Consider the following 12,963-nt stretch of genomic DNA (forward strand, 5'->3'; position numbering starts at 1 on the left):
CGCAGCGGTGCCACAGCGCATGCGCGGGGCTTTCTGAAGCGCGGGGCCCGGGGCGGCCGCCCCGTTCGCCCTGCCCTACATCCGCCCCTGTAGATGAGACATGCCCCAGCCCTTCCCCCAAGAAAAATAAAGCAGAAAGCAGATAAAATGGAAAGAAAGGAAAAAACAAAAAACAAAACAAAAAACCCATAACAAACCCTTAAGTCTCTTTCTATTGATGAAATAAGGGAGAAAAAAGATAAAGTGATACATTTCTAGCACTGAGAAGCACAGTAAGCCTTGGCATCATGTATCTTAGATAACAGATGTAACAGTAATAAATCCTGAGGTTTGCAGTGAATTGAACCATTATCATTGTTTCTTTGTATTTGTTTTCATTGAGTTTTGTCAGCTGACTAGATGCCGTCTTGTTTTACTCTAGTATGTTTTTAGTTTACTTCCTGAAAATCAAACAAATATACAGCTGTGTAGGTATAGGCTTTTCTCTAAACTCCCAGTATAAGCATGTTAGTACTACTAATAAATAGATGAAGCTCCATTCAGGAAAAGCAGGGAGATGGAACACATTGAAAAGACAATGGGGAACAGGTGTCAGATGAATCATGCAATGATTTCCCTGTTCTAGATAAAAACAGCTTTTTATATGAGCATAATTTAAAGGAGAAGAGACTAGGCTTTCATCTGTAGTTATAATTTAGCACTAATTAAATCTGTCCAAAAGGGGGATGAACTAGATAAATCCAATTGATTCAGCAATCTCATTTTTCTGACCTGTTCTCAATCTTACACAGTTTCTTCTGAGGCAAGGGCTCTCCCACTGTGAAGGATGCCCAAAGCACCTCAGGGATCATCTGGTGCACTTGCTATCTAGAGAAGCCATTTTTGGGGTTAGCTTCTAGAGTAGCAGGATGTACCAAGGGATCCCACATTATCTCATGGCTCAGAACTTTGCTGTGTACTTTGCTGTGCTGCACTACTTTCTGACATGAGGGGTAATGAGGGGTCTTTTCTTTGTGATATCTCTACAACTGTAGTGCAATTTGGAAAGTGCTCTTTCCTTTCTAGCCACCAATCCATTGTGCAAGATTCTATGTCCTTTCTATGTATTTTAATAAAATATGCCTGTACCCGAAAAGATTCTGGAGGGCTTGACTCTAGCCTACCATTGCTCAATGAAGAAGACAAAAGCTTTCCTCTAAGTGTCACTGGCACTCATTCATTAGAGCAGCTGATTTGTATTCTTTTCTTCTTGGCATGTTTAGTAACAAAGGCTGATGTGTTTTCTATATTTGGGTATAAATTACAAAAAGTGAGAATTACAGTTAAATAAAAAGTATGTTGATTTAAAAATGTACAGGATTCCTCCTTCCTGAAGCCTACTGTGAAATCATAGTAACATTGGCAGCCAGGCGCAAATTCATCTGAAAGCTTGAAATCCAAATTTCCTGTAGAATTTATGTTCACATTCAGAGTTTTCACAATGGTCAATATACCATTTTATTAGGGATATGATGCCAGGAATTGCTATCATTTCAAAGAGCTTGTTATGATCTACATCAGTCATATCTATTTTTTTAAAAAACCAACTGTAATAGAATTAAAATGACAGGACACAAGTGACTTCTTTGTCCATCAAATATTAGTTAAATAATCCTGACAGGGGGTTGGACTTGACTTCCCGAGGTCTCTTCCATCCCTATGAGTCTATTATTCTAATCCTCCAAGACATCATTGGATCTATGCCAACTTATAGCAGTTGAGGATTTGGCCCACCTACACATGCTAACTTGATAATATCTCATGGAAAAACGGAAAACATTCTATTTATGGACAATTTTTTCAAAATTCATGTACTATATTCTCCAGTCTATGTTCTAGGAGACTTTGCATGAAAGCCAGTTACTCAAAGTTCATTTGCTGTTTTCTCCTTATTTCTCATCTGCAATCAAAATAATCTGTCTGAAACATTACAAATATGGTTAAAAAAGTTTCCAAGAGATGTTAGTTGCTCTTTAAAGAGACTCTTGATGGACTACAGCAGGGGAGGGCAAGATATGGCCCATGGGCCAAATTCGGCCTGACAAACTGCTGGATCTGCTCCGCAGCCTTCCCCACTGAAACCTTGACAGCTCTGACCTCTGTGACATCTGGCAGCTTCCTTTAGGCACTACGTAATCCTGTTGGGTAGGGAAGAGGGAGACTTCAGGTGCTGCTCCCACTTCCAGGCCAATTATTGCAGGAATGCAAGCGTGGATTTTGTACCAGAAACCAACCAATGGTAGCTGCAATGAATGGCCTGGGGATGGGGACAGAGTGCAAATTCTCCACCCCAGCAGGGGCACATGACACCTAGAGGGAGTCACCAGCCATTTTGAGGAGCCTCAGCCTGCAGCAGGCAGAAAGCCTGTCTTGTGGTCCCTGCTGGGCTGCTGGCTGAGAGCCACCTAAGATACATGATTTTAAGCCAGAGCCTGCCTCTGGCATGCCACCCCCTCTCAATCCCAACTCCCTGCCCCAGGCCTCCATCTCCTCCTGCCTCAGGTAACCACCCAAACCCTCTGTACCCCTTCTCCCCCAGGTCACAATTCCCTCCAAGACCCTGTACTCCCTCCTGCTCTCCTCCCCCAGGTCAAAATCCACTCCTGAACCTCAAACTTCTGTCCCGGGTCACAACCCCCTCCTTTACCTAAACTCCCTCTCACACCCCACACCCGCTCCTGCACCCCAATCTCCTACCCTGAGCTCTCTTCTGCACTCAATCTCTGACCCAGACCTGGCGGCCTTTGACCACTTACCAAATCTTGGAGTGGCCCTAGAACATTCTTTACAAAGATCTTTTAAACATCTCAAAACTGTGGCATAAATCTACTTTAACAGTTAACTCGAGAGATAAAGACCCATCCTGTTTTGCGGATGCATAGTAGATGATATGGCCCCCTATTTTAACCAACTGCAACATAGGGATTATAGGAATTCAGGCAAAGTGGGGAGTTAACTGTCTCTGGAGCTAGGGCATGCACTTTGAGCAGACCTCAAATATGAAATTCAGGAGTTCAAACTTTTTTTGCAGGGGAGGAGGGGCTACGGACCGCCCTAGCTTTCTATAAATGGCGCCACTGGTAACATTCAGTAGTGATGGAAAATACATTGAAAATCTCGAAAAGTGAATACTTCTACTTATTCTCAATACAATTACAGCACAACAAACAACAATGCATTGTAACCAAGTCCTAGCCTGGATGCACCATGTCTAAGGCTACATCTATACCGCATGCTTCTTTTGGCAGTCTGCAGAGTATATAGTCGGGGGGGGCTCCCACCCTTTTCAGCAGACGTTAAAGTAGCAGAGTAGAGAGTGAGGCCTGGCTTAGCTGAGTGTAGCACAGGCGCTCCTGAAGGGCTCTACTCACCCAAGCCGTGCCTCCCCATCTACACAGCTATTTTTAACCAAGGACTGTCCTGCAACTTCATGGCTGCTGCAGCCTTTCCCTGTCACAGGAAAAGACTCCAGCAGCAGGGAAAGATTTTGGCAGCCTGGGGGCAGCTGGGAAGGGCTGTGGCCGTTCCCTACTGGAGGCAAAGACTCTGGCAACTCCGTACTACTGGAAGTTTTCCCTGCTGCAGGTAAGGACTCTTGCAACAGGGAGACTGATGATGGAAAATGCTTCTGGAGCCCTTCCACACTGAGGGTAAAGACTCTGACTGCGGGAAAAGGCTCTGGCTGCTGAAGCTTTCCCTGCTCCCTCTCCCTGCCACAGCCCATCAGAGACACATTTTGATACAGGTAACAGTGTGGGCACAGCTTGCTTTTTTTCTGTGGGTTGTATTACATTACCCTATGTACCATCAAAAGAGGTAAGTGGTGCAGTTGTAGCCAAAGGTTGTTCAACTTGCACATCCATGCATTCCTTTGAGTCCCCCCGCAAAACCACCAACAAAGTGCCCAGTGTCAATGTTATCTGTGATGTGGCAACCTGCCCAGGATGAATTGTACCGAGACCATCAATTCAAGTGTTGACAACTAAGCAATGATAACTTTTGGTGTCTTATGAAATCAGGGACTTGGCATGACTCTAAATCTCATTAACAACAACTTGAAATCACTGAGATCCAGACACCATTCAACAAAAAGGCTCTCAGTTACTTGCAAAGAAGATGTTTTTATCAGATTTTCAATCGTTAAGCAGAATACCTTGATGTTATAGTCACAGAGGGCTTTTTTATTTAGTTGGATAAAGAGACGAATTCTATTTCAAAACTGCCCTCCTCTATTGATAAACTAAAAAAATACACTTTTAATACAGTTCAAAGTTTTAGAAAGATCACTGATATTTACATCTTCTTTAAATATGTAAACATGCTCAAGGCCCATTTCCTTAAGTGCTGGAATGTCTCTCAGTTATTTGTCACAATAGTTAATGGATGAGATACTTTCATCTCAGAAGATGACAATGTTAAAAATATGCTTTTTCTCTTATTATTGATGTGCAAGCCCATTTCTAGCCATAGGCACTATGCATTACATATGATTAAAGAAAAATGAAATTCTTGTTAAGGAGTAGGAGAGCTTCACATCTTAAAATAAAGAAATAAAACAATGTAATGTTTCTTGAGAAGAAGTCAGCCCTTACAGCAATTGCCCCATGGGTGGATAGCATAAGAAAAATGGCGGAGGAGTATTCAGTGTTGCTTGTTGTCTACTTCAGCTTGAAAGGTGGGAAAGTATTAAATATCTATAGCATTCCATATGGCAAGAGCTGGTAAGATGATCACTCCAAGACATGACCTAAAGTCAAACTAACTAGAAAAAAGGATTCTGAAAACATTTGTGTGTGGAAATTTTCTACTATTAATAAACATATTGTTTTGACTTACCTTTCTTGGCTAAATACACTTCTTTCGAAGACTAGTATTTTAAATGTTAGAAAAAATGTTGTCCATAATGAATACAAGTACAGTTTACCGCATTTGCAGAATCTCATAGAGGAAAAATGCACCATCGGTATTTTAATAATGAATGTGAACCAAATTCAGACAATTCCTTTGTCTATTAATATACATATGTACAGAAAAATTGAACATAATATGGGCATTTGGCACAAGGTTGGATAATTTGAAGATGTCAATATTCTAGAGCAAAACTTACCTTGTATCCCGATGATTTGATGTGCACTCCTCGCTTGGTCAGTGTAGATTTCATTCGGATGAAAAAAGAGCGCTCTAGGGTGTTGTCAGTGGTTAGTAGACTAGGGCTTGTTGATTCCACTAGGGAATAAAAAAAATACATACACAGATTATTTAGATTTTTTTATAGCCCCGCTAAGCTATTTCTCAGGTGCAATCCTTGAACTCGCTAAAAATAAATGACTGATGGATGCTAAGAGTGTTGTAATCAATTTACCTCATTTACAAAATGTTTATTTAGCAAAAAAGATTGAAAAATATATGTACACACAGTAACTCTAATTTTCAAGCTCTTTTTCCCAAACACAGAGCTGCTTCATTAACTCTTTCCTACATAGTTTTGCAGCTAATTTATTTTTAAAATTGTGAAGTTCCTTAATTGTTAAGTGTCAGGATAAGTGTTACTGGGGAGGCAAGGCTGGGTACTGAAAGGGACCTATGAGTTCTGGTCCAGAATTCTATCTCCTGTTTTCCCTGCTTTGCTTGTTGTGACACCTTGGCCTCACTTCAGCTCTTGATGCCCCAATTTTGCCGTTAGTTTGGGTTAATTCATGTCCATAAAACACCATGTGACCATCAGTTGAAAAGCACTACTATTATGATTAGCAATAACAATTAGGCATTAGTGACTTATGAAGATGAAACAGCTTCAAGGTCCATTTAGCCTTAAGTGAAGTTTCCTCTCTGAAATTACAGACCACACCTATATGTTCAGCTGCCTCAGCTACAAGATGACTAGTAGATGAGAAAAAAGCAGTATGAGCTGAATATAATAAAATAATATATGCAGATGTTGGGAATGTAATACGACCATAGTCCCCATGCAACATTTTAATATTTTTCTTTTCAATCAAATGCTACTATACACCATTTTCTTCTAACAAATAATTCCTGAAGCTTTCCTTAGCAGCCCTACAATAACAAAGTACTGGCAATGAAACATATTTCAGTTCTAAGGCATTATAATAAACAATGAATAAAAAAGATTTTTAAAATGAAGAAAAATACCTTGTTGATGCCCTTATAATAAAGAATATGGTCAATTATTGGTCGAAACCATTCCAAGTATTTACAAAAGCATTTGATATGCAGCACATACAAAGCTTGGTTGTTTGTGAGCTAAGGATTATCTTGTGTTGTGCTTGTTCTAATGTGGTCACGTTTTCTTGTATTTATGGCATTTCAACTCTGTTGTGATGAAATTGCTGACAAGAATGTCCCTTTCTTTAGTATCTCTTTTAAGGTTTTTGTTTTAGAGAGCATGAATTCGATGTCATTTTAAATGTACAGCTCTTTATCACTCGAGGGAAAAGCAGAGCCATGTTATATTTAGTACTTTCATTTCTTCTGATTAAATATGAATTACTATGAAATTTTTCTCATCATCTAACACGCCATAATACGCCAACAGCTTTTTAATACACTATATAAGCACAAACTTCTGCTCTAAGAGTTTAATTTGCCCCTCTAATCCAATCACATCAACCTTATTTCTCTTATCAGAGATTCCCATTTTGAATTAAATGAGCTCATTAGTTTTAATCAAAAGCAGAGAGATCAAAACTTAAACGTAAATGCTTTAGATCAGAACTGTCAGTCAGCCGTGCAGTTCTATTTTACTAAAACACAAGATCAGAGACCCTTAGAACCAATTTTTTCTCGTAAGGGATGCCGAGAGCTTGAAGATGCTATATCCTTTTTTTTCCTCCCAAGGACAGATTATACATTTAAGGTTAGACTTAATTTAGAGCTTTTTTTCATCCTGGTGGAAATGGAAAAGTATGCCAATCTACTGTTGTCTCTTTCACATTTATTGGTGCTGGTCCTTAGAGACCTTAACAAACGTGAAGCCATCAGAATCTATGCCACAAACCTGGCCTAAAAAAATTCAGTTCTGCTCAACAATATCTAGTCTACAACATCTGTGAAATGAAACTTAATATATATATTTATTTATTTCAGGGTCAAGGTTACTGGAACCCTGAAACAGCAACAAAGGGTCAACCAGAATATAAGTAGCACTTGTGAGATGAGAACTATTACTAATTATTACTGCTTTAGTACAGTGCTTTAAGAGTACATTAAGAAACGATGGCATGGGTGCTTCCTGCTGTGTGAAGAAATGCTAGAATCAGCTTAACATGTGCAGAAGTTGCACTCCAGCGCATTACACCCTAATACTGGCAATAAGTACAACATGTCCTCATGTGTTGTACTGGTAATTACCTAAATACACAGAAGTAATGTTAATTACACACACAAAACCTTGTATCTGAATAAAATTAAAGCTGTGGAATGAACATACCGTACTCAAGAATCGTAAAGATAAAAATATTTTATCCCTAGTTCACATTTGTGAAGAAAAACAAAACAACCTATATTTAGTACTGTATACTTGCAGACTTGCCAAGGGGCGATCAAAGGGGGCAATTGCCCTAGGGCCCAAAGTTTCAAAAGGGCCTGGGGTTCCCAGCCGGTGCTACTGCTACAGCAGCAACAGCCAGAGCCCCGGGCCTCATAAAAAGCTGCCAGAGTGCTTTGCAGCACGCTGTAGACAGTTCTGAGGGTTACCTTGGGGGTGCGTAGCATGGCACAGACGAGCTCTGGGCAGCACTGAGGGCAGCCCCTTCTTCTCAAGCCCTATCCCTGCTGGGAGCTTAGAGACAGGCCCCCTTCCCACCTTGTCCAGGGGCCCGGCAAGTCTTTTGGCTCCTCTGAATACTTGGCACTGAATATTTCCTGGGCTCTTATGATCTTATATCGCAAGCTTGACATTACTTGACCTTTAACATATCTATAAAACCTATATACCTCTCAGTGAACATTATACCATGCAATGTTATTTAATAATGTTAATCATCATTATGCATGAGGTATTTTAAAGGTAAGAAAAAAAGTTATAGGGGCATATTTTATCCTTGCTACATGCACAAAACACAACTATTGACATCAATGTGAGATTTGCAGAAAGATAAATGGTGGAATATAGCCACTGTGAATGCCCATGAGTTGATTTTAATGTTAATCACAGAGCAATTTAATAATATTTTTTTCAATTATATCAAAGGAAGATAGCAATCTAAGTGCCATCAGAATGAAAATCTAATATATTTCAGGTCTAAAGAGGTCTTTTGTCATTTTAGAAGTGCAAGGAAGCAAGTATCTGGAAAAGTCCTACCTTTGCTTCAGTTGGTGATGTTCAAAAGAACAATTCTGCATTCTTTATATTGCTCAAATTATCACTGCAGACATATTACTGCAGACAGCACGAGTAGGAAAGGTAAAAGGAATGTATACATTGCCTCCAAGAGCATAAAATATAAACTTGTGATATCTGTACTAATGTGTTATCCAGATTAAAAGGCCAAGCAAAACTACCAGACACACATGAGGGAAATATTAACCAAGGTCAAGATCCTGCAATGAGCTTTCGGTGGATGGACATTTTCTCCTGCATGGGGCCTCACTGACTTAATGAAATACAACCAAACAATGTCAAACAATGTAAATCATACATCTCCAATCACAATAACAGAAGCACAGTATCCATATTTGATGCACAAACGTATACATATTCAGACAAACAATGTGTCCCTGGGTGGAGAGAGAAAGAAAGCCCCAAATATAATTTACTAGAAGATGTAGCTGGCGTTGCTCAGGTCCTTAACTCAAATAAGTTTTGTTTTTTCTTCATTTAAATCATTGCTCGGGAGCATTGGGGGGGTGCAGTACTCAGGCTGCCCCAGGGAGAGAAGACAGCCCCAGCCCTCTGTAACCACAGCAGCTTGGGGCCAGATGAGACGTGCCTGTCATTGGCAGCTGCAGTGGGCAGAGCCTGGGGAGGGGTGCAGACAAACAGAAACAGAAACACAGACACACAAACTCTCTGAAATATGTAGTAGATAGCTGTCCTTTTCTCCATCACTGGCTCCTTCTGGCCCCCTGAGCTTATAACTGTCCTGGTCCCCATCTCTGGCCCCTTGCTGCTTCTGACCCCCACTAGTCATTCCACAGTATAACTGTCCTTTCTACAAGACCTTCTCCTGTTCCATTTTATGAGAAACAATCGAATTTCAGGCACATCCCATTGTCCTGGCACAGACAAATCCTTATCTTGCCATGATAAGAGGAAGCTGAATACCAAATTCGGTGAGCTTAGCTATTACTGTTTAGGAGTTTGTGAACAAACAGACTCACAGATGGACACACAGACACACTCACAAACCCTCTAAAATATATAGTAGATGTCCTAAAGTCCAAGTTAATAAGAAAAGGTTTCTAAAGATGCCTAAACGAACGTCCACAAACTTACACCTTTTTGTCAAATGTACTTAAAATGAGAGAAGAGAAGAGAGATGGTATTTTCCCCATGTTTAGAAGCAAAATGTTGTTGTTGGGTTTTTTTAAGCTTACTTTTTCAAAGGGCCAGGATTTCCACAGGAATAGATGAAAAGCTACAACATTAATACCTCTGCTGTGTTCCAGGGGATTCAGTTAAAGAACAACTTTCCTCAACACTAGTCAAATAAGCTTTCACTTGCTACTAAACTTCTTCTTTGATACAAAAGATTTTGTTAAATTGGACCAAGAGGAAAAACAAGGAATTGTTTCCACACTGCAAAGGGAAGCCCAAATAGGAAGATATCTGCGTGTTAGCATGAAAGGGATGCTAATAAATGTCTTCCTGAATATTCTCAAAATCTGGTCATCTGCATGTGTAATAGAGAACCACTAAATTCAGGGATTCACCTGGGTACACAAATCTATAATTTCAGTTGGACTCTATGCCTGAACATCCCCTTTAAAATACTTCTGTTTCATTTTGTGTATGGGTTTGCAGTTTATTGCATCTAACCAAGCATTAAAAGACTTTCAAGGAAGATTTAATCTTCACCAGTTAACTACCCTATTTTTTCCTCATATTATTATGTCTTAAAGTGTGGTTCTAGTCAGAAAAATGACACTTAAAATAACCTTGTTTCCATGTTGATCTTCTCTCAATAACTTACAGCTTTCTCTTCTGAATCCTTTTGAATGTCCTCCCCTTTCCCACTTAGTGAGGGAGACAGATGGTGCTGTCAACTGTGTTCCCTCTAATTTTTCCCACCCATGTGTGGAATGAATTTTGGTATGTGCACCAGTATGGAGATGATGTGCCAGTGGGTTCCTGGGCAATGGGAGCTGTGGAGCTGGTGCCAAGGGTGGAGAGTAGAGTTTGGAACTTCCTGGCAGCTCCTTTGCCTAAAAATTGGAGGGAAATGCTGTCCACTTTGGGGATCTGTGCAGAAGTTGGTCAGGCAGGAAACCTACCTTAGCTCTGCTGTATCAACCAGACTTTAATGACTTTAAACTAATGGACTAGGGAGAGCTCCAGCTTTCTAAGAAGATAAATGGCACTTGTTTCTACCCTGAGAAGACACTTAAAATTCCAGTGGTATTATATACAGAAAAGCTGTTTCAGGCTGTTATTAGAGGTCTCTAAAATGTGCTAAAATTTCTCTCTCTGGGCCCTCTTTAGTTGAACTGGTAGCATTAAATCAGCCTGATTTTATGGGCCAAGGGATATGAAAAAGAGTCCGAATACATTTTTTGACTGATTAATTCTGAAGACCGTGGAACAAAAGCAACAAACAGCTTAGGCACATGTCTCACTTTAACTATGCAAGTTATTTTAATTAGGCAACTTGCACTTAAAATAAGGTGCATGCTTAAATGTATTGTTGGATCAAATACAGAATAGTTTACTCCTTATGACTAGAAATACAAGAATGTGTGGCAAAAAATTCAAAGATTATCCTTTATCTGGACAACAAAGAAATTCAGTCAAATATTATATATTTTGAAGTGTTTGTATTTGTTTTTAAAGCTTGTGACAGTATTTCCCATGCAAAAATATGAAAACATTAAAACTTGACATCACTGATATTTAACACCTTCTTCTGAACACACATTACAAATTTATCACAATTCATTGTAGAAGAATGAGGAATTGGGTTCTACAAATCTCAGAGAATCATAGGGCTGGAAGAGACCTCAGGAGGTCATCGAGTCCAGTCCCCTGCCCAAAGCAGGACCAACCCCAACTAAATCATCCCAGACAGAGTTTTGTCAAGCTGGGACTTAAAAACCTCTAAGGATAGAGATTCTACCACCTCTATAAGTAATCCATTCCAGTACTTCACCACCCTCCTAGTGAAATAGTTTTTCCTAATATCCAGTCTAAACCTCCCCCACTGCAAGTTGATACCATTGCTCCTTGTTCTGCCATCTGTCACTACTGAGAACTGCCTCTCTTCATCCTCTTTGGATCCACCCTTCATGAAGTTAAAAGCTGCTATCAAATCCCCCCTCACTCTTCTCTTCTGCAGACTAAATAAGCCCAAATCCCTCTACCTCTCCTCGTAGGTCAACCCCCTAATCATTTTTGTTGCCCTCCACTGGATTCTCTCCAATGCATCCACAATCTTTCTTTAACGGGGGAGAGGGGGCGGTATAGGGGGTGTGGAGGGCCCAGAACTGGACGCAGTACTCCAGATGTGGCCTCACCAGTGCAGAATAATCACTTCTCTACATCTGCTGGAAATACTCCTCCCAATGCACCCCAACATGCCATTAGCCTTTTTGGCTACAAAGCACCCTTTTGTCTCATATCCAGCTTCTCATCCTGTAATCCCCAGGTCTTTTTCTGCTGAACTGCTAGTTAGCCAGTTTGTCCCCAGCCTGTAACAGTGCTTGGGATTCTTCCATCCCAACTGCAGAACTCTGCACTTGTCCTTGTTGAACCTCATCAGATTTCTTTTGGCCCAATCTTTCTATTTGTCAAGGTCGCTCTGGACCCTATCCTTGCCCACCATCGTATCTACCTCTCCCTCTAGCTGAGTGTTATATGCAAACGTGCTAAGGGTGCGATCCATCCCCTTACCCAGGCCAACCAGTCTCAGTATTGTAGGTCTACAGAGATGTAACTGGATAGCCTTACATACTTAACTGAGGCTCAGATTTTATATCTTCAAACAGCCCACGTGAAGAAACAAGGGGATTTTTCTTTCTGCCACTTTTTGTCAATCTAAGATACAAATGCTGAAGGCTCAGGATTTATCCTTTGATTTGCCAGCCTCTAATGTAGTAAACCATTATCTTGATCTGGACAATATATTGAGATCAATTTAATTATAGTTTAGCTTGATTCTATTCTTTAATTGTATTTAACTGATCTTTTCCCCGTTCTTTCTAAGGGATAGGGCTGTAAAATCCCTGTTAAAAAGATAAGCGGTTAAACAGAATGTTTAACCAGTTAACTGGGATTCTGTGGGTGGGTGGGGAGGCTGCAGCACCGTTTGATGTGGCATGGTGCGACACTGGAGCCCCCCATACCTCTCATGGTGGAGCGCGGTGGTCTGGCTGGGCTGGAGCAGCAGGTGGCTGGGGCGGAAGTGGGCTGCTGCCAAGCCACCGCGTAGGGTTGCCAGGTTTTCTACCGGACAGTCTGGTATTTGCACCATCTGTCTGGTAGAAAAATTCAGAAAATACTGGACATGTGCAATGTCCGGTATTTTCTGAATTCCAGGCTGGGCGCCGGATGGAAGCCTGGCGGGGGCGGGGGAGCAACTGGGAGGCGGGGCTGCGATTGGCGCTGGGAGCTATGTGGTCTCATGTAAAACCCGGGCGGGGCAGGGAGGGTGCCGGGACTCCCAGCCACTCCCCCTGCCTGGCTTTTGCACATGACCAGAGGCTCCCCGCACTGATTGCGGCCCCGTCTCCCGGCTGGCTTCTGCTCGC

The 12,963-nt window shown here is 41.1% G+C and overlaps 1 protein-coding gene across 9 annotated transcripts in view; it reads right to left on the reverse strand.

Moving 5' to 3' along the window:
* The window catches only part of NPAS3 (neuronal PAS domain protein 3), an 888,952-nt gene that overhangs the window by 76,623 nt on the left and 799,366 nt on the right, over positions 1–12,963 (reverse strand). For all 9 annotated transcript variants that reach the window (XM_014570770.3, XM_006117663.4, XM_075926952.1 and 6 more), the window contains one exon: positions 5,147–5,265. In XM_014570770.3, the coding sequence (XP_014426256.2) occupies positions 5,147–5,265 (119 nt within the window). The remainder of the gene's footprint in view (positions 1–5,146; positions 5,266–12,963) is intronic.

The sequence above is a fragment of the Pelodiscus sinensis genome, chromosome 4 (assembly GCF_049634645.1).
Source record: "Pelodiscus sinensis isolate JC-2024 chromosome 4, ASM4963464v1, whole genome shotgun sequence".
In the NCBI taxonomy this organism is placed as follows: Eukaryota; Metazoa; Chordata; order Testudines; family Trionychidae; genus Pelodiscus; species Pelodiscus sinensis.